This window comes from Panthera pardus, unplaced genomic scaffold (genome assembly GCF_024362965.1).
Source record: "Panthera pardus isolate Hobbes unplaced genomic scaffold, ASM2436296v1 HiC_scaffold_12, whole genome shotgun sequence".
Taxonomy (NCBI): domain Eukaryota; kingdom Metazoa; phylum Chordata; class Mammalia; order Carnivora; family Felidae; genus Panthera; species Panthera pardus.
Window position 1 is genome coordinate 46,018,302 of NW_026526677.1, and position 22,454 is coordinate 46,040,755.

General features: G+C 45.7%; 1 protein-coding gene across 8 annotated transcripts in view; it reads right to left on the reverse strand.

Annotated features, from left to right (window-relative positions):
• Nucleotides 1-22,454, reverse strand: part of TEAD1 (TEA domain transcription factor 1) — a 259,738-nt gene that overhangs the window by 15,362 nt on the left and 221,922 nt on the right. For 7 of the 8 annotated variants that reach the window (XM_053899973.1, XM_019456361.2, XM_019456359.2 and 4 more), the window contains one exon: nucleotides 17,986-18,159. The exons of the other annotated variant lie outside the window; for it this stretch is intronic. In XM_053899973.1, the coding sequence (XP_053755948.1) occupies nucleotides 17,986-18,159 (174 nt within the window). The remainder of the gene's footprint in view (nucleotides 1-17,985; nucleotides 18,160-22,454) is intronic. 8 annotated transcript variants of the gene reach the window in all.

The window sequence follows — 22,454 nt, forward strand, 5'->3', positions numbered from 1 at the left end:
CCAAGCTGTCAGTCCAGAGCCCGACACGCTCAAACTCACAAACCACAAGATCATGACCTGAGCCGAAGTCAGAAGCTTAACCAACGACTGAGCCACCCAGGCACCCTGGGTTACTTCTTTTAAACTACCAACCTCTACTTATGTCAGTGATATGACCAGGAGGGAGGTGTCTTCAGAACTGCACCTCAGCTCCCTAGGCACAAGACTTTCTTTTCTGCCCTTTTTTTAAAAAAAATGCTCCATTTTTTTACTTTATTCACTTCACTGGCATTGATGATGCAAACTAACTCAGACGTTTAAAATCTAAAGCAAACATAGAAACAAACGCACAAAATAATCTGTCTATATATAAAATTTAAAAATGTTTGGAATGGTATCTGCCATAATGTGATGTTAGCAAAACTGCTGGAAATGTCCACAGCCTCCCGTGTCTCCCAGAAATGCCCCCATCTCTCAGAGTTGCTGCGCGTAGAGTCATGCTGGTGAAAGAAAGCAGCGGTCCCGGGGAACGGCGCACTGCGTGGACCTCAGCAGACTGGATTCATTTTTAAGACCCTCTTTTCTTTATTGGACAAAATTATTTTCAGTAAGACTCGGCACTCTGTTTCACGGTTTTAAATTTTAAATGCAAGAACTCCCAAAGTAGTAACAGAGTGACAGAACTGAAGTGACTCCAGTTCTGTTTTGCCGTCTGCATAATGACTGTGCTATCAGGGTGCCTTTCCGGGTCTATGGTTTAGCCACGGGGACTGCAGCCCAAACGACTCCAAACTGTCAAGAACTTACTCCTAGGAACGGACACAGGCTGAGTCCACATGTGTTACTAAAGAGTAAGTCACACAACGGCCACGTAATAGAAGTGTGCTAATTTGAAGCATATATATGTGTGCATAGATGGAATAAAAACACTAACTTCACCAATCGTTTAGGACTTAGGTCAACAAAATATTTTTTTCTCTTTAGAAGTATTTTGTCAACGGCATTGTTCAGAACCGTGGGCACATGGCGATCATAAACGTGACAACGATCTTTAGGTGGTCTGACCATTAAACTTCTCTACCACCACGGACGTCCTTACTGCCTTGCACCTGGGCAGACCGTCCTTACTATCCCACCTTCGGTTCACCACTGTCCCTTCGAAGTCCCCAAATAATTTTAATGAGTTTTTCTTGGTGATGGAGGATCTATGGTTTTAATGACAGGAAGTATCAAAAATGAAGTTATTAAAATATATACATTACGAAAACCTGCTCAGAAATTAGCTCAACAAGTTAGGAGTTCTAAAGTTGTGGAAGTTTGCTTATTTATTTATTTACTTATTTATTTATTACCTAAAACTAAAGTCTGACATACATTCAGAGAGACGCACAGATCACAAGTTTACAGTCCATTGATTTTCATAAAGTGAACACACTCATGCAGCCAGCACCCCGATGAAGAAACCAGAAGCCCTCCCGTTCATGCTGTCTTCGAGTACAATCACCCCTTTACCTCATAGGGGTGATCTTGAGGGGAAAACACTGTCCGTTAATTCTGTCTGGTGTTTTGAACTTTAAATAAATGGAATCACAGATTGACTCCTTTGTGCTCAGTTTCATATGCTCAGCCCTAGGGGGGAGATTCACGCATGCTGTTGTGGGCAGTTCATTCACCTGCTACTTGCTAGACGATTCCACCAAGTGAAAAATACCACGATCTAGGCATTCTACCACTGCCGGGCCCTGGCAATGTTTCCAAATCAGAGAGCTACTCTGAACACCCCTGCACATGCTTTTGATGAACACGTGTATGCATTTCTGTTGGGTGTTCCCAGGAGTGGAACAGCTGGGTCATGAGGACTGTGCACATTTTAGCTTTCATTTAGATAACAGGGACAGATGGTTTTGGAATGATCTTGCTTTTCTAACAGTTGAGAAAACTTTAATTATCAGTATACATTTATCAGGTTAGTTTTTAAAAGGCTTCTCGACTAACAGTAAATAACCAATTTGCTATTACAACTCTCCGCAATTACTCTCGAACGGTGGGAAATAATCATGTAGCCATCCCACCACATCAACAGCTGTTCTTTGGGAATTTTCTAGGAGGAGGTATTGATGGGAGAGATAATTGTCTGTCAGCCGAGGATGTTCCGATTATCCCAGAAAGAAATGCATTCACTGAGCTCCCATGGAGCAAAGGTAATATCAAAGAAAGAATGCCAGTATTGAATCAACAACAAAGGAGGCAAACTCTGTGATTTGAGTCTGAGATTCACATGTAGTTCATCACCCTCCACCCCCCTACCTGTTTCTCCCAACTGAAAACTCAGGGCAAACCTGTTTCAGACAGTTTGTTTTTTTTTTTTTTAATTTTTGTTCTTTTTTTTTAACCTTTATTTATTTTTGAGACAGAGAGAGACAGAGCATGAACGGGGGAGGGTCAGAGAGAGGGAGACACAGAATCCGAAACAGGCTCCAGGCTGTGAGCCGTCAGCACAGAGCCCAACGCGGGGCTCGAACTCATGGACCGTGAGATCATGACCTGAGTCGAAGTCGGACGCTTAACCAACTGAGCCACCCAGGCGCCCCCTGTTTCCGACAGTTCTGAAGGCAAGAAAATAAGAAAGAATGTGCTGGTATCAGATACAAACTATTTCTGCCTCATCAGCTTTATCCGACCGCACGATATTTTCTAAAAGCAAATAAATATAAAAATCCAAGAAACAGCTAAAATCCAGCAAACTTGTCTTCCCAACAAATCCCAAATTCAAACCATATCCCATCCTTTCCTTTGGGGACAAGCCAACCTAAAATGGTCCGGGCTGGGCTATGAAGTGCTAAACACACACGCACAGGCAGATGTGGCTGTGGAGGGGGGATGTCCAGGCAAATGGGCCCTTTTAAGGAATCTTTGCCCATTTTGCCTTAGAACAGAGACCCCATATATGAACTAGGCTTGGAGGCCAAATGCAGGAATCCTTTCTATGGTATCCTGACCTGTGCTGCCTTTGGGCTAAATATCTTTAGATATAGGAAAATCATTGCTTTAAGAAAAAACTACATGCAGGGTAGACTTAATTGTTAGTTCTTTTTCCTATTATATTAGTTATCTATTGGTGCTTTAACAAATGAGTAAATTGAGTGCCTTAAAACAACATAAATACACAATCTCAAACTTCTGCAGGTGAGACTTCGACGCTGGTCTCCCAGGTCTATGAGGGTCCTGGCTGAGCTGTATTCCTCTCCCGAGGCCCTGGGGAGGGATTGGTTTTCCTTGCTTCTTCCAGCATCTGGAGGCCACTCACATTCCTTATGTGAGCCCCTCTCCCCATTTTCAAAGCCTGCAACAACAGGCTGGGTCCTTCTCCCACTGCCTACTTTCATCTTTCCTGGGTTCCCCTCCTCTTCTGCTTTTAAGGAACCTGGTGACTACTCTGGGCCCACTCAGATAATCCAAGATCCTCGCCCGAGCTGCTGATAAGCAACCTCGATTCCCCTTTATGTGCGATGTAACATATTCACAGGTACGATGGCTACGGACTTGGGACGTGACTCTGCCTACCACACCCCTCAATTTGCAGTTTGTGTCCCTGCAACTCCCCCCCCCCCCCCCCCCCCAGTGCTCTGCCTTCTGGAATCACACAGACCCGAGAATACCTCTGTTAGACAATCCTGCAATTTTCATTCATTTCCCCCCTACTCTTACCTGTCTTCTTCTTCTTCTTACCCACAAGGCTCTTCAGGTCCCATCTGCTTCCCCGGATTCAAGTCCTACATTTATTTTTATCAAACCCCATCTTGATTTCAGACCCCCCTTCCATCCATTACAGATGTCTGTGAATTCTGACTTTTCACCTATCCTTATTTCATTCCAGACGTCTACCCAACAGCATGGACAGCAGTCACTTCTTTCAGTCTCTTTCTCCATTTTTAACCACAAAGAAAGACCTGCTTCCCGAAGCCACCACAGTGATAGGAAGAGATGGCACATGAAACAAAATGGCAGCTGTTAAAAACGCTGACAACTGTTCCTAGTAACTCAGTGATCGAAAACGCACTCAGGACAGATACAGACGGAGCCTTGAGTCATATCCACAGAGACGTAACCGCATAAAGATGGTTGTTCATAATCAATAACCAAGACAGAAAACAATGCCCACAGAGCCAGTCTGAGCCCCCATCTATAAGGATCAGGTGCACAGTACAGACACACGATGGCTTTTTCCTAAGAGAAAAAGCAAGCACTTTTTCTGCTCTGTGAGCCTATGACGAGTCTTAAGTTTTGGATATAACTGTTCACACAGGCACAAAATTACCATCTTTCCCACAAAGAGTTAATTAGAGAGGTCACAGAATTCTTTCTGCAAATAAAACAAAAAAGCAATCATTAATAAAGGCGTGTTGAATCAATTAAAGACTTCAGAGTCCACTGGTGGGCAAGTCCTGGGAAATGATACAAGGTCAAGGTGGAAGCAAGTTATAATGCCACACAGAGAGAGCTGACTGCATCAGACAGCAAAGAAACAATAACAAAAAAAGGAAACATCAAATTTTCCCTAATCCTTCTCTAAATCATCCTTGTCTTATACTCATTATAAATGCAGCGGAAACGTTTCAGTCACCAGGCAAGACTTTAGATTAGTTTCTCCTCTGTTACTTCTCATTTAGTTAGCCCATTTATTCATGTGTCTGTTCCGCTGTTTAGTTTTATGTTTTTGAAATTTGAAGTATAAAAGCAATATACTTCAGGGGCGCCTGGGTGGCTCAGTTGGTTAAGCGTCCGACTTGATTTCAGCTCAGGTCATGATCTCAATGGTTTGTGAGATTGAGCCCTGCAGCCTGCTGGGGAGTCTCTCTCTCCCTTTCTCTCTCCGCCCCTCTCACCCCTCGGAAATAAATAAACATTAAAATTAAAAAAAGGAATATACTTCAAAGAATGATCCTTCCCATTCTAGGGGTGAGGAAAAATGAGGCCTCGCCCTGGTAAGTAGGATCCAGAGTTCTCAGAGGGGAGGGTCGGGCCAGGGGGCCCTCTGTGCACAACTCCAGGGCTCTGAAAACCTGGCTCCAGGTGGCTGAAGGACCAGGGCGTGAGCACTACAGGTGCTGAGCAAAGAACGGAAACGCACAGCTCACGCAGGAGCAGTGCTGGGCTGGTGACAAACTCTGCCGTGAGCTTCTAGAAGGTAAAAGCTTGCCGGCACTGAGGGGAAGCAGATAACCCCACAGGCAGGGGACAGAGCAGGGGCACCGGGTCAGGAAAGGAGGAGGCAGCTGGACACTCCCTTCCACCCCGAGGGCTTGCAAGGGCTGAGTGGGAATTGCTTGGTTGCAAAGATGAAAACATCAAGAGGACTGTCCCTGACAAGAGACAGTCTAATAGGCACTGATGGAGGCAAGGAGACGCTGGCATTTTCAAACCACCACTTTGAACCTCTCCTCTTCATCCTCTCTGAGCAATGATCAAAGGACCAAGATTTCAAATTGTGAAGCAATTTTTTCCAATGGCAGCATCTGCTCCTTGGCAGGCGGCACTGGGAGCTGGGCCTGGTTGTGGGCGGCCGTCCAGGCCTGCCACATGGCCAGGCTCCGCCGGGCAGGGCACCGCGTAGGCCTGCAGCTGCTCCCGCAGGCGCCAAAGGACAATCACTCCGCACTGGGCAACAAGGCAGAGAGCAGGGAGGGGGGTGGGGCAGAAGTAGCCCAGGAGGCAGTGCTGATGGGGGGCGGGGGGAGGCTCTGAGGGTGCAGGCTGCTCCCACACCCTCCCCCCTGACTCATTTGCATATGCCCAGACCCCTGAAGCCAGCCCCACTGGCATCAGAGGACTGCGGTGGGGGAATTTCACCGGGATGACCATGGGACAACTCCCGCATGGCAACCTGCACTGGGGGAGAGCGAGGGAGCTGCTCATAGGGAAGTGAGTCTTTGAGCGTGTTCACTTGGGACCATGGTGCCCTTGCCCAAACAACGGGACAGCAGCTGTAGGGCTCCTGCCACAGCTGTTTTAAATAAGAATAATAGGAATAAACTCAGCCTCGCTCTTCAAGTTACTTTCCACTAATTATGGCATATATTTACATCTACAAAATAGAAGATTTAAAAAAAAAAAACTCCACTAAGAGCCCCTTTATTGTGCAGATCGGGCACCCCTATTTGAATTTCATAAACATTTAGTACTTCAAAGAATCTTAAAAGCTTGCTTTAATTACAATATGCACCGCTTGAAAGGCTGACTGTTTGCATTGCAAATTCCTACAAATACCGGCATTCATTTAAAAAATGTCAATTAATATCACCCACAGGACTTCAGGTAACTGCCACTGGTGACTTCACACAGTAGCTGGGATGAAAGAGCCAAGGTCTCAGCCCCAAGCACAAAGCAGCTGCACAGGCCAGTTCTTTCCAATGGAGGCAGCTAATGAGTACTGGGCTCCCAGCTGAGCCGGCCCGTTACGAAGCACATTCATCAGGTGTGTGAACACTGGCCCGAGACCACCCTTTCCAAATCGGGAAACGGGACCCTTTTTCTGGTTAAGAGTTTTTGTGCAAGGAAAGTCCTATACAGAATGACAACAAATCAATTAACAAGTGCAGAGTTGCCAAATAAAATACAGGACACCTCGATCCATTGGATGTTTAGGTAAACAACAAACTTTCTTAATTATGTGTGTTTCCCAAGGATCGCGTGGGAAGTTGTGTGCACTAAAAACGTGTATGTTGTTTATCTGAAATTCAAATGTAACTGAGTGGCCTGTATTTTCGTTTGCTAAAATCTGGCAACTCTACTAACAAGTCATGTTAACAAAAAGAACAAAGATTGGGACTTACCCTCAAAGACGTTTTCTGCTCAGGATATTTTAAGAAAAAAACAAAGCCCCCAAATCATACATGGAGCATAATTCTTTTTTAGTACAATCGAATGATGGATAATGTTTGTAAATGTGTGTAAAAAGTCCAGGAGGATACATGGCTGTGGGGGTGGGGGGAAATCTCACGTTTTCTTCTCCAGTCTATTGATTTCCTTAGACTATTTATAATAAGCTTATATTGCTCTTGCAATGTACAAAGTAAATACAAATGTGGTGGGTGGGTAGGATGTGCTCTGGGTCGCCACCTGTGAGAAAGGATGTCATATATCACCAAGGGCCTACGTGTATTTAGACAACCGACCAAGATGTCCGGATGACTATGTCCAGATAATCCACTTATTCTTGCAAAACTGGGTCTGGCAATAAGAACCACCCGGATCGTGCCACCTTAGTTCTCTCCTTCTCAGGCTTCTCTTGAGGCAAAGTTACAGACAAGCCAATCGTGCCGCCAACAATGGGGCAAATACTGGGAAGGGCAGAGACGTCACGTGTTTGCTTCCCCAGACCTCTGCTTAGCAGTGGCTTGTGTGGGACAGTGGCTTAGCATCTCAGCCTGGAACCATGGCAGGGAGCAGAGTTAAAGAGCCCAGCGCAAGAAAAGATGGACCCCTGACCTGGGCTTTGTTAGCAACCACTGAGCCAAATGACCCAGGACAGAAAGCATTAGAGGAACAGCTGTCAGATGGGGTCTCCCAAGGGCTTAAGGGAACTCCAATTTACATCCCGCCAAGATGTGCATAAGCATTCAAGTTAAAAAAAAAAAAAAAGTATCCATACTGTGGCTGAGGCTAAGGGATTGAGAAAAAAGCAGAATGAGCATCTTCCATTTTCTAGGTTGTCCTGTGTGGCCTTGTTTTCAGGGGGATCCAGAAAGTCTTTTAAATAGAAAGTGATGGCCACAGAGATCACTGTTTCCAACCCAACCCTCACCGTTCTCCAAGTTCTGGAAGACTCAGCAGCTAACACCTCCTAGTAAGATTTCCGGTCTCTGAACAAGCCTCCACTTCCTGGAACTCCTTCCCACTCCCCTTCCGCTGACCAAATTCTTTCAAGATTCGGCTCAAATGCCATGTGTCTGTGAGGCTTTCCGGAATGTTCTCAGGCATTCTGTGCTTCCACATTTCCATCACAGCTCCTATCCCATGGTGCTGTCACTTACCTGCCTATGTGTCTGCCATCCCAGACCTGACACCAAGGTCGGCCTCTTATCAAGTCTGTTTTCCCAGCTCTCTAGGATCAAAGTAGAGTGCACTGAGAGTTGACTGAATGACTCACTAGTGACGTACATGTCTGTCACTAATGCAAAACAAGAAACCATTTCTATAAGAACCTAACAGAACTCCAGAGATAGCTCGGAAAAAAGCTTCCGTGGGGGCTCTTTCAAGGTGTCCTCCCCTACTCTGGCAAATGCCTCTAGAAGCATCACTCCATAAACTATCAGATGCTTACTCTATCAGTACACGACATCTGAGCTGGCTAACTGGCAGGTGTATTATAGCACCTGATGTATAGCAATTTTTCTACGTGTGCTGAGTGAAAGAACTCTTCAGCCAACAAATTTTTTTAAAACACTTAAAAAATCTGCTATATACACCACACCGCCGGGTAAACAAAAGCTACAGATGGGATCCCTGATCGGTGGGGGAGGCCTTCAAAGAAGTTTAGGATGCAGGGCCGGGAAAACAGGAAGGAAGCAGCAAGAGACAGCAGTCAAAGCAGAAAATGCCAGCAAGCTCCAGACATTTCTCTTATGAAATCAAACCAAACTGGATGCGTGTGCAAGTTTATTCACTTGCCTAGCCCTCCACATGCAGTACCAGAACTTGTGGATAAGAGATGTTTTTTTTTTTTTAAGTTTATTTATTTATTTTTGAGAGAGAGAGCACGAGAGAGAGAGAGAGAGAGAGCGAGTGGGTGTGCGGGGCGGGGGGGGGGGGCGGGCAGAGAGCGGAGGAGAGAATCTCAAGCAGGCTCTGTGCTGTCAGACACGGACTCAGGGTTCGATCTCAAGAACCGTGAGATCACGACCTGAGCCAAAATCAAGAATCGGATGCTTAACTAAGTCATCCAGACACCCCAAGCAATGTTTTTTTTTTTTATAAAAAACAGGCCACTGGTGAAGATGATCACATAACCACAACTGGCCCAGGGTATTTATTATGTATTAGCCTCATAAATACCTCCGAACACCGTGGTTTTGCTTGCTAATCTTCCCTCCACTTACATCATGCCACCACTTGACAGTGCTCTCGTAATTTCAGGACTCGATGCTATTTTGAGATGAGACCGAAGTACGGAGACATGGAAGGCTTGTTGAACTGAAAGCCCCTTTCTTTACTGATAGCAGTTTGAAACATGTGCGGAGCAAATCGTTCCATTTTGCTAACTTCCTTTTCCACGAACAGGAATGGGTGGGTTTGGTTCCAAATGATAGACTCCAGTCTACAATTCCAATCCAAAATCAGGCCGAATCCAATTAGACACAGGCTGAAACTTCGCAGGGGGCCATTCGGGCAGCTTCCCGTGTGCACCCGGTTTCTCCTCTTACATAAAGCCCAGCGGTTTTATTTATAGTGACTGTCATTTTGTCCAACAAATGTGATTCCGTTCTTACCAAGATAAAAGCATCTTCTAACAGCTGCCCTCTTTCCAGATAACTCACTTTCTCTTTCTGTTTTGTAAAGCCTTCTCACATCTGCTCTGGTTAGTAAAACTAGCCTTTTTCCTCCCCCAGAAAAATAGGTTAAGAAAGTTGAACGACTATAGATATATTTATTTATTGTTAATTGTTTCGACTGAATGATCACAATTCCAAGAATTTTAAAAAGCAAAATATTACGCATAACCACAGGGTAGCATCATATACCTTGGTTTCTAAAATACCACTGATTTGATAATTTGAGAGAAAAAAGAAACGTTATATAAACGCGTATAAAATTTTTCTTTAACAACAGGGTACATGTCCATAAAATTTCATTTTCACATTACTCATTATTCCAAGCAAAGTTTAAGACTAAGTCTTCATCATACTAATTATTCTTCTAAATAGTTTTAGGCTGCAAGGTTATCAGTAACGTGTTGGTAACACGTGGCTTTCTTTGAACCAGAGTCCCCAAGCTTGACACTTGAATACCCTGTTAGGACAGAGAGTAGAATTCTGAGGCCCTTCAAAAAATATTAGCTTTGCTGTGTTTCTTATTTGGTTAAACCCATAATTCTGTTTACTTCCTTCAGGAAACCACACGTGGCTGGAAAGGAACTTCTTTTGAAAGTCAGCTGCAAGTGATACTTTGGATTTCTGTCTTTTGGGACTCACGACGGAATCACACCCACACCTGTCTAGCTTTGGGAATCCGATGGTGAATCCCAAGACAGTTGGCATTTATCTGAAATTAGCTGCCTTGTCTGCCGTATCACTGGCAACCCATCTGCGTGAATCTCGGTGCGGAAATGGTCCATTTGCGGATGGGGCTGTTCTGTTCTTAGGGCCTCCACAGCACCTAATCCATCACTGTTTTATAAGGGGAAAAAATGTCTGGTTTTCTGCCAGTGCAAGGGTTGCCTCACCAGTCTGGTTCCACACTCCTCGATCATAACTTCAGTCCTGCACCTAACTGTAATTTTTCCGAGACGTTTTCAGTAGGGATTCAAGTTTAAGCTAAGACGCGCACTAGTCGTCCAAAGCTCTATTAGTACAAAAGACTTAACTAAGGCGACAGGGGGCTGGTGAGATGCCTCCCACGTTGGCTCAGGTCACAAAGGGCAGGTGAGGACGACCACAGCTCTGGAGGGGCAGGAAGGCACTGATGGTGTCCGCTCTAAGCAGCATCCCACTTCTAGAACTGCTAAGATGGGAACAAGTATAGGTCTCAGAGTTGAGTGAAACAGTATGTTTAACCTCGTTGATAGTTTCGATAGAGGGGGCACCTGGGTGGCTCAGTTGGTTAAGTGTCTGACTCTTGATTTGGGCTCAGGTCTGACACACGGAGCCTGCTTGGGATTCTCTGTCTCCCTCTTTCTCTGGCCCTCCCCAGCTCGTGTGCATTCTCTTTTGCTCTCAAAATAAATAAACATTAAAAAAAGTTGCTCTAGAGAATGAGGAAGGATTAAGGTCTTTGAGTAGAAAGAAAAAATAACTGCAGGCGAAGAGGAATTCAAAAAGCAAAGTGACAGTTGAAAGTTGTTTCGTTTTAAATTATGTCCATGCACGCTGGATGCAGATGCCTGTTCTACTCAGCGCTCAACTGCCTTAGAAAACAGCACCTTGGCTATTTACACACACACACACACACACACACACACACACACACACAAATATTATCAATATTTAATAAAATAAGGATAATTAAATTCTTATTTAACCAGCAAATCGGATACCGTGTAGTCATTAAAAATGATAATTAGGGGGGCACCAGGGTGGCTCAGTCGGTTAAGGGTTTGACTCTTGATTTTGGCTCATGTCATGATCTCACAGTTCGTGGGTTCAAGCCCGACATCAGGATCCACGGTGACAGCGTGGAACCTGCCTGGGATTCTCTTTCCTTCTCTCCCACTCACGTGAGCGCTCTCTCTGAAAATAAATAAATAAACTAAAAAAAAAAAAGGTAATTAGGGATATAATGGCATATGGCCACTTGGCAGGGTGTCTGGTAAGGGAGAAAAGCCGGATACCAGATTTAATTTAATGTATTACCCGATTCAAGCTACATAAACATGTCTTATATTCATGGTACACTTAGGAATGAATGAAAAATTATATATTTCCAAGACTGTCTAGAATGTTACGATATTGCCTTTGGAATCATAATGTAAACACGAAGCTGCTGCTCCCCTAACCCCACCCCAAAGGCTGCTAACAGTGAGGTATCAGTTTTTCTAAGAAAACTCGAGGTCCGACCTGAACTTCCTGGTAGCAGCGTCTGCTCACGGCTGCCCCCACGTAACGTGCACCAGGGCATCCCGTGATGACAGGGCTGACTTCAGCCAGAAACCACGCTGCTTCCCATCGGTTACCGTCACCCGCTTCCAGCGAAATCAGGCCAGGAGAGGGGCTAGGGACAGAGCTGTGCCCCCTGCAGAGGCCACGCACAGATTTCACGGAAAGAGTGTGGATTCAGAGTTTGGCCAATCCCACACTGATTAGCTGTAAGACTTTGCAGAAGTCACTCTGCCTCTCCCTGACTCAATTTCTTTATGTGTAAAGTAAAGTAGGAAAAATCACACGGGCCTCACAAGGATTAAGTAATATCAAGGACATGTTTACCTGGCATAGTGCCTGGCTCAAAAAAGGAACTCATTAAGTCACGTTCAACTGCTGAAAAAGTGAGAAGCCCCTTCCTTCCCCTTCCTGCAGAAGCCTCTTCTTCTCTTTGTAATTAAATATGGAAAAGAATTAAAATGCACAAGAGTGAATGAAAAGGAGGCAGGAAGGAAGAGAAAGGAAATAAGGAGAGGGTCATGAAAAGAAAAAGATAAAGAATAAAAACAGAGAAGGCAAAATGCAAATAAAGTCGCTGTAACTCTTAGTAAAAAGAATCTGAATACTCTCTTGGCTTGAAAATGGTTAAAAGCACTGACTGCTTCCTTTTGCTGACACGATCAAACCCGATTCCTTGTCTTTCCTAATCTGTCGCCCACCTATGCCTCGCATACGAGTGAAGGCCCAGCTGCAAAGCACCTCAAGATACCTGAACACTCCTGAACTCACCTGGATGGACCTCACATGTGCCCTGTGTCTTGCTGGTCCCCCTAGCCAGCCCCTCATCCATCTACAGCGTTCAAGGTCATCTCTCCCTACCCTGATACTGGCCGCCATAATGGTTGAAGGAGGTGGTGAGTGACCCTTGACATCTCACCTGGTGGGAAGGGAAAATAATCGAAACCACTTAAGAAAACACCTGGGGCAGTTTCTTAAGTTAGCAAGAAGTTACCATGTGACCTCGCAATTCCACTGCTATGGAAAAATGCCAAGAAAGATGGTGAACACGCAACCGCAACGTCCACACAAAGACTTGTACACAAAGACTTCATACCGGCATTGTTGGAGAAAAGCCTAAAGGGTCAACAGTCCGCAAGTCTATCAACTGGTGAACGGATAAGCAAAACGCAGTATGTCCACACGATGGGCTAGTACCAGGCAATAGAAAGAGGCTACCTAGAGGCGTGCCCTAACATAGCTGCACCTCAAAACACTGTGGGGGAAAGAAGCGAGGTGCAAACGGCTGCACACTGAAGGGTTCAAATCTGTACAGACGGAAAGTAGATCAGTAGCTGTCTGGGGCTGGGAGCGGGAACAGGGAACGGCTGCATACAGGCACGGGGGATCTTGCTGGACTGATACAAACAGGCTCAAATTGTAGTAGAGTGATGGTTATGTAACTCTGTACATTTTTCTAAAAATCACTGATTTCTAAGGTGTAGATTTTATGGTTTGTAAATGATGCCTCAATAAGGCTCTTAAAAGAAAAAAAAAAAAGATCTCACCAGATATACAGCCATCCACACGGGCCCTTGGTGCCCCACCCCATTAAGGCATGAGGGGTTATAGAGCCAACAGGGTAGAGGGGCACCCACATGGGCACCCTTGCCTCTGCCAGTCATTTATGTTTGGGGACCTGAGTCCTGGGGTGCCAGTCAGGGTCTTCCACCCTCCGAACAGTGGAAAGACTGCTGCTTGGCACACCACCATGCCATTCACCTTCAAGTGTCAGCTGGCCAAGGGCGGAGGTGCCCACAGCTCGGGCCTCCAAGTACAGGCACTCGGAGGGTAGCGCTCAGTATTTCCTCCGCAGCAAACTCCTGACCTTGCCTAGCCCGACTGAGTCCAGGGTGCAGGTGGCCGGCCCGACATTCCGAAAACAGCTTCAGGAGCAATCGTAGGGGCAAATGAAGAGTCAGCCTGACTTTGACACCCTAGAGACTTCAGGCACTTTGAGAAGGAGGAAAAAGGGAGGAGAATAAAGGAGATCGGGTACAGGATCTCTGCTGAAATTTACTGAATTCACACAAAGATAAGAAAATCTACTAAGCAAATTGCAGATACAAAAAATATTTCAAAGGGAGTGTTAAACCGGCTTCAGAAACACCTGCTAGAAACACCAGCTACCCAAGGATAGATATTCTAAGTATAATTTATTCTTATTGAGGCATCGGAGGAAGCCAGTGCAACTTCAAATTGCAGCAAATTGTAAACCTAATTCAAATGGCCTTTCCCCATTTATTTTAACGTGGTTGTGACTGAATGTCTTTATAAAGGTTAAGTGCTGCTCACAATTGTACTCAAGGAGTGAACTCTCCTTCCACATTCATAGGAGTGCTTAATTTTAATCTTGCAAGTGTTAATTTAATAAACTAGTATCTAATCCCAGAGTGACTGTTTCTAAACTGGACACTTCCTACCAGCAATCACACGCTACAATCTAGACTTCATTCCTTGGGGATTCATGACCAAAGGGGCCCAGCACTGAAAGCGTTTATTAAAATCATCCCAAGTTTTTGCTTTGGAGGCAAAAACAAGAATAACTTTTTAAGCACTTTCCATTCCACTTTATATCCAAATAACATGCTAATTATACGAAATCTTATTAACCTTAAAAACCAATACTGTTTAACGTGAAAGTAATGAAAATGGTTTCCTTTCATCGGATCCTACAATTTCTGATTAATTATAATCAACTTGAGTAGAATGGCCTCTTTTTATACCCTTCACAATAGTGGCTCTCAAAAACTTTTTGATCTCAGGGACCCCCTTCTGCTCTTAAAACTTATTGAGGACCTCAAGGGGCTTTTGTTTCTGTCAGTTATACCTATCTGTATTCTCTGTATTGGAAATTTAAACTGAGAACATCTTAAAAAGATTTATTACCTATTTAAAAAAAATTTTTTTTAATGTTTATTTTTGAGAGAGAGAAAGAGAGACAGAGCGTGAGTGAGGGAGGGGCAGAGAGAGAGAGGGAGACATGAAATCCGAAGCAGGCTGCAGGCTCCGAGCTGTCAGCACAGAGCCCGATGCGGGGCTTGAACCCATGAACCGTGAGATCATGACCTGAGCTGAAGTCGGACTTAACTGACTGAGCCACCCAGGCACCCCTATTTGTTACCTACTTAAAAAATAAACTCATTATTGGGGCGCCTGGGTGGCTCAGTCGGTTAAGTGTCCGACTTCAGCCCGGGTCATGATCTCGCGGTCCGTGAGTTCGAGCCCCGCGTCGGGCTCTGGGCTGATGGCTCAGAGCCTGGCGCCTGCTTCCGATTCTGTGTCTCCCTCTCTCTCTGCCCCTCCCCCGTTCATGCTCTGTCTTTCTCTGTCTCAAAAATAAATAAACGTTAAAAAAAAAAATTAAAAAAAAAAAAATAAACTCATTACATCTTTTTTCTTTTAATTGGACATACCCATATTTTAAAAAACAAAGACAAAAATTGGAAGAGTAGTACTGTCTCATACTTTGCAAATGTATTTGACATGTGTCTTCATGTAAACTCCTAGACTCCCAAACATGCTTCTACATTCAACTTGTCACGATGTGTTGTTTTTGTTGAAGTACGTGGAGAAAATCCAGACTAACATGAATAGGGAACTAGAAGAGGGAAGAGTACTTCAATAGGCTCTTCAGATACTTGTGGTCATTTTTATTTCATACCATACCAAAACTTAACAAGCGACAGTTTCTTAAAACGCAGCTGCAGTGTGGAATCTGAAACCATATCCGTGAACTTTTCATACGTGGTTACATTAAAATCCACTGGTTTATCTTACACAATACCAAAAAGTCACTTTTGTTGATTTGGCTGTGGATCTCACCAGACAAGTCTTTTAAGTATTGGAAAGCTGTCAAGTTCACGGAGGTGGATATGAGTTTTCCAAAACCCTTATTTTTTCTAGAAAGCTAGGATTTTCTCTTTGGTAATAAATATTGTCAGCCGTTCTCCTTGATGTGGCAGGCAGGCTCCCTGCATTCATTTGCCATGTGTACTCTGGGTTCAAGATGTAATACAATTCATAAAGGACATTCTTGGTGTGACTAGTTCTCTTTTTCTTGAAACTGTACGTGAGTACCAGCCCAATTAAGCTAAAGCTTCAGCAGTTTTGCCTTACTTTTTTTTTCTTTAATTTTTAAATGTTTTATGTATTTTTGAGAGAGAGAGACAGAGTATGAGTGGGGGAGGGGCAGAGAGAGGGAGAGACACAGAATCTGAAGCAGGCCACAGGCCCTGAGCTGTCAGCACAGAGCCCAACGTGGGGCCCGAACTCACAAACCGCAAGGTCACGACCTGAAGTCAGATTCTTAACCAATAGAGCCACCCAGGCACCCCTTACCCTACTTCTTTTGAACCTTCAGAGTGCATATCAGCAGTGTGCACAAGCCAAATAATGTCCCAGTGTCATAATGACAATAGCTTTGGCCTTCTCAGCCCATTGAAAGTATACGGATGAACCCTACAGGGGACTCTAAGCCATGCTTTGAAAACTGCTATGTTACCATATAATAACTGACCCCCAGTGACCATTCAAATCTCTAGTGGCAGCCCCTAATCTGAAAGGGATTTTTCCTTATTCAGGTTACCCATATGTATTACTTGTCCCAAGAACATTAATATGAGTAGAAGGCTATTTCCACAACAATCCAAATTTAATACAGAAGAATGAAAAATGAAATCTAGTTGCCACGGACAGATATAAGAAACAAAACAAACTAAATTTAATATGTAAATTCTCCTCCAAGAAATTTAAAACATACCTTTTCCCCTGATTTATTCATTCGTTTCCCCATTCGTTGGGCTTGTTTGTGTAAGGCGTTTGCGTAGTATTGGAGAAATGGAGAGTCCTCAGTGGACAGAACTCCCCTCCCCCCCCCCCCCCCCCCCCACCTCCCCGCGCCCTGCCCCTGACCGGCTGGGGCTCACAGGGTATGAGGCAGCCAGGAAATCAGGCAGAGGCACAACAGCCAAACTTATCTCATTACAAGACCCAGCCCCCCCCTCTACAAGTAGCCTGTCCTTTGTAATCTCTGAGTCTCTGTTTTCTTAGCTGGATAGGAGGCAAATCCCACTTAACACTGTGAGGACTGGATAAAATGAGTGTAAAGCGTTAGCACGGCTCCTAGCCCACAGCAGGTATTCAATAAACGGCAGCCCTATTATGAGTGAGGTGCCCCAGAGGTAGCCTGGGTCCAGAGGGGAGTGGGACACACATCCAAGTAATTATGACCCAGCATGGGACCTGATTAACTGCAAAATGCGCTGGGAGTAAAAGGAAAATCAATGGTCTGCCTAAGTGAGGAAGGTGCTAGAATAAAGGAGCCACCATCTCAAAGGAAGGAGGAGCTGGCCCCACGGGAGAGAAGAAAAGGAAAAAAATCCATCAGACACACAGAACTGCTGGGCACAGGATGGAGAGCAAAGAACCCCCTGGAACCAGCTCACTTAGGGCCTTTAATGCCATGCTAAGGAGTGCAAACGTTTGCAGTGATTTTATTTTTGTAAAGACGGATGACTTATAAATACTCACTGCTAACAGGCCCTCTGGTGTCTCGCTGCCTCCAATATACACACATTGTACTCATGCCTGTGACCTGTTAGCAGTCTCTTGGCTCGAGCCTGACTAGTGGAGAAAATAACAGAAAACCTCTCTCAGAGCGAGCCCCAGCAGCTGGGGGGATCTGCCCTCGGTGTTTTAAAGCACAAATGAGGGACCTACGGGGAAAAGCCACTTTGCAGGTTCTCCGACACTTCTAAAATCTTGAAGCATGAAACTTTATCTCCATCCCGGCCCCATTTTGCCTCAGGTCCTGTGCTCCAGTGGAATTTATAGGTCGTTTTGCTTAATGGAGTGAGAAGAAACAGAAAGGGTCTCGTCGTGCCCCATGTCCTCTATCACGACTCCAGCCGTCTGTGAGGACGGCCATGGCACGAGTGAGCCCTGAAGCCCAAAGAGGCCTTCCATCTCTCTTTTTCTCGGGCAGGGATATCAGATGCTGCCCGGGTGCATCTGTACCCAAGGATGTATCACAAGGTCAGCACGGGGATGGCCCCCCAGGCGCTCCTGCGGATGCACGCGCACAGGCTCCGCGCTCACACACAGGATGCGACCATTCAGACAACATCCACCGCGACCACAGCAATGTCTTACTCACCCAGAATTTTACGAGGAAGAAGGCATTTTGGGGGCCTTTTCCAAACAGTTCCTTTAAGCCACCTTTCTTTTCAGGAAATTTGTCATAAATCTGACGAATGTCCACTGATTCGAGCAATGGGTCACTGTAAGAATGGTTGGCATGCCCAATGTGCACGAAGAGGTGTTTGTTGTACTGTAAGAAACCAACAGAAACATTCCCATTACAAACCCTTTGATCAACCTGGGGCACATCCATCTTGAACTGGAAAAAAAGAGCAATAGTCTCGAAATCCTGGAATTAACGCCTTGAATAGCCTAGGATCTGTGCCTTTGAAAACATGAAGACGTTAAGAAAAGCCATTATAGCTCAGGGTTAAAACAATCATTGTCTTTCATTGACAAGGGCATATGTTTTCCCTAAAAAGGGCTTTTTGGAGACATAGCAGTAAATAACAGCTGAAGTTATTTTAACTACCGAACCAAGAAACTATCCTCTCACCCAGTTTCATCTGATGCAAGTGAGAATGCCAGCAACACCCTTTGGAGCCCAATATTCGCAGTTAAGCCCAACAAAAAGTGTGTGTGTGTGGTCAGCTAACAGCATCGCCCAGAATGCACTTCTTGCCCCAGCTCCCCTGGCAACAGCACGGATGCAGTGCTCTGGGCAGCGGTACCCACCTACTTCCTCCAAAGGGAGTAAGAGTGCCGAGCCTCTTTCCCACCATTCTCCTCAGTAATCAGTCTAAAGATTCTGCAGAGGGGCTGGTCAGTACATGGTTGTCAGTGCAAAGTTAGGGTGAGGAGTACAGGCCATGGAGAGGATTCATGGTACAAGGCTATAAGGGGCCAGTAATCTGAGAACACAGGCCACTCAGTCACGAACCAACCAACCAACCAACCAACCAAAACCCTGTTAAGTCGTTTAACTTAGAAAAGAGACCCTTTCTTCTCCTTGCTTTGGTAGAAGACATGGTCACTGGACCACAAAGGAGTTGTCCAAACCAGTGGTTCTCAAAGAACATTTAAACCTCACCAGTGCCTGGTTAGCCCATCCGGACTCACTGGAAATCCCAGAAAACGAGGCCAGCTATCAGCAATTTTTAGTGGTCATTACATGAATTGCAATATGCAGCCAGGTTTGAGAACCACTGGCCTCCACTTCCTACTCCAGGTCCTCTGTGCCTGCCTCTCCTGCAGAAAAGACACTTGACACCAACCTAACGTGACACAAACACATCTGGGGGGGTGGGGCGTTGGGGCTGCGGGGAGAGCGGAACCCAATAGGACTCATACAAGAAATTCTATGCCCCTGCTCGCCGAGCAGCCCCTGTTTACCTTTTAAGTTTAAACGGACGTTTCTCCAACTAGAGTGCTTCGGGGTACTGATCCCATTGGGGAATGAGGAGTCCCAAATACAAGAAGGCTTGGTCAAGGTTGCCTACCAGAAGAGTACCATATCCTGGTTAAGAGCATGGGGTCTGGACTCAGCCTGCTTGAGCACAAAGCTTTGTGCCCAGGGCAAACCAGGTAAGACAAGTACCTCCCCGGTCTTTAAAATGGGGAAGGTGCTGGCCTCTACCTCCCAGGGATGCTATGGGGTTTAAATGAGAAACTGCGTAGAAAGAGCTTACTAGGCTCACAGACTCAATGAACAGTAAACGATATATGCTAGCTAGTATTACTGGCTACTGTTTTAAAAAAAAACCCTTGAGATTCACAGTAGATATTAGCATGATTAAAAAACAGTTTTTAACAGTGTAACCCAAAGTTTCCTAAACTTGTGTGGTCACAAAACCCTAGAAATACATCCTGAAGAAATGCTGGTTTAAATCCATAACTTGCTACACAGACCATGGACCTCTGGCCACAGGACCAGAGGGCAGGAGGCTCGACACCCCATCCGATGGCAGTTGTTCACAGTGCTGGAGATAAGGAGATGGCGGCCAGGGCCCAGCATCTTCTGGGAGAAGGCTACGCCCCTCTTCTGTTCAACATCAGAATGGGATCTTTACCAAAGCTTCAAAATCCCTAAAAGGCACCAGGCGAAATGAAAAAGGGCACACCTGTTCAGCTCTGTCACGGACCCAGCCTCTGCCCAGCTACCTGGTAGGTTTCAGGTGAGACTGGGGGCTGGGGACCACTATGCAAGGACAGACAATGCCTGTACCGGAAGATAATTTTAAAAACAAAGTCAAAGCCACTGCCAGGTTAGGGAGCTGAGATCCACACAGTGGAGTGTCTCTGACCTTTCTGTAAATGTTCCCAAATGCTGTCACATCATCTTTTCTCTACTTCCCCGCCATTCTGAGAGCTGAGGGCAAAAGGCGTTGTTCTTTCTTTATCCAGGTGACCGGCCGAGTGCGTGTCCATCCACCCAACCCTTCTTAATAACCTCTGCTGGTAGCCAGCTCCCAGCCCTCCCCGGCCCTGTCCGGGCGGCACCGTTTCTGTCATTTCGTGTGCCCCCTGCAGGCCGTGAGTTTCTGGGCAAGGATGCACCACAAGCAGAGCTATGGGGACACCTGCAGATAGAATCCGAGTCTCTCTGCAGAACACCGCACTCCCAGCTCTTCCTCCCTGGCAGCCACCCACAGGCAGCCAGAGCTGGGATGTAGGTGAGGAGCTGGGACTTGCAGTCTTCTTGGCTCACGACGGCTAGGGTCCCTGCAGCGTCCTGCTGGAACCCAGGACCTCTGCACGTCAAGAGGACAGGAAGGTGAACGGGGGGCAAAATTTACCACACTTTCACGGGGGCCATGAAGATATGGCTGAACACAAAAACCCCGGAGCCAGATGAGAACCTGAAATCCCAGCTTGCTCACATGGGCAACGAGGACGCACCATGTATGCTACACGGCGGGTCTGAAGACGAAAGGTGATCATCCAGAGAGGGTCCTGGCATAGGGCCTCCCCCGTAAGAGGTGTTGGACCAACTGTAGCTGCTGAGATTCCTACTGTTGTCGTTTACTATTATGTGAGGTGACTCCATCCTGGGGGGAGAGGCAAAAGAACTTTCCTGCTTTCGCTACCCCTTTGCCCAGCAAAGAAAAAATAAGCACAGGTAAGCCAAGAGCTGGGAGCAAGCTGCGAAGCCATGTGACCGTTCAAATTCTCGATTGTGGCCCACTCACAATGAGCTTCCCGGGGTGTAGGCCTCTCCTGTGCCCGACGGACGGAAAAGCGCTGTATCCATTCACTGCTCCGGGCAACGTGCTTTCTATATATGTGACCTCAGGTAATCCCAGCCTCACAATGACACTGCAGGGGCATTTTATTAAGGTCATTACACACGAGGAAATGGAAGTTCAGAGATGAACAGACTTGCCTGAGGTCACACTTCCGGGAATAGTCCCGGAGTTAAGAATAAAACTTGGACCTGTCAATGCCACAGCCTGAGCATTTGCCGCAAACGTCAACCACACCGCCTCCCAGAAGAAAACGTCTAGACCCTTCTCACTCACTCACATCTATGTTTTCTGATGGTTGATTTGAGAAAAGAGAAGAGAAAGAAGCTGACTCGTGTTTGCAAAATTCTAAGAAGTTAAATTAGAATTCAGGATAAACATAATGATTCGCAGATGCATCAGACAGACTCTTCTTCTAAGGTTTCTATTTTGAGGAAGTTACCTTTGTGCCCGAGTGGCTGAAATGAACGGAGAAGGGCAGGCTGTCTTTGCCAAAGGAAACCGGGCACTGCCTCTCCAAAGCTGGTGACGTGAAACCAAACCCTGACTGCTGGCATCTGGGTGGCTTGATTCCTGCCAAGAGGTGACTTTGTTTCTAAGAATACAAAGGACTAAAGAAGGTATCCTGGAGACCACAGCAGTGAGACAAACAGCCTTCCCTCTCCCCTTAACTCAACCTGGGTAGGTTAGGAATCCCTCCGCCCCCAAATCCAGAAGACTGAAAGGAAGAGATCTACTGGATATGTTTGGGTTCAAGTTTTGACGCAATCAAAACTCTAAAAACCATTTGGTAAGGCTCTAACTACTTCCCATCCTGCCAGTTCTCCTTATAAGGGAAGAAGGCCAGGGTGAATACCTGATTTCCCTTCCTCCTTCCCATACAAATCCCATTTTCTTTTCAGCAATGGTGGTTTCCCCAAAGCTAAAGGTGACACACAGCACCAAAAAAGGGCAATTCTATTACATAGGGCAGGAAACAAATATTGGCAAAAACAACACCAGTAGCAGCAACTAAAAATCTTAAGTGTTGGGGGCAACGTATAAGCAGAAACAGGGTGAATGTCAGTAAGTCATGGACACTAAAGCCTAAGACTAGATTGCCTCGATACCAAAAAAGGTTAGCGTTGGTTTGTTCAATGATAAAAAAAAGTCTCCTGCGGTGGTCAGTGGATGTGTGGATTATCAACATTTCAATGACAACTACAGAAAAGGTGCTCATTCTGCATATTTCTTTTGTGGATTTCAGTGGAACAAACCAGCACTCCTATGGCCCATTCTATGCCAGGCACTATGCTAGACACAG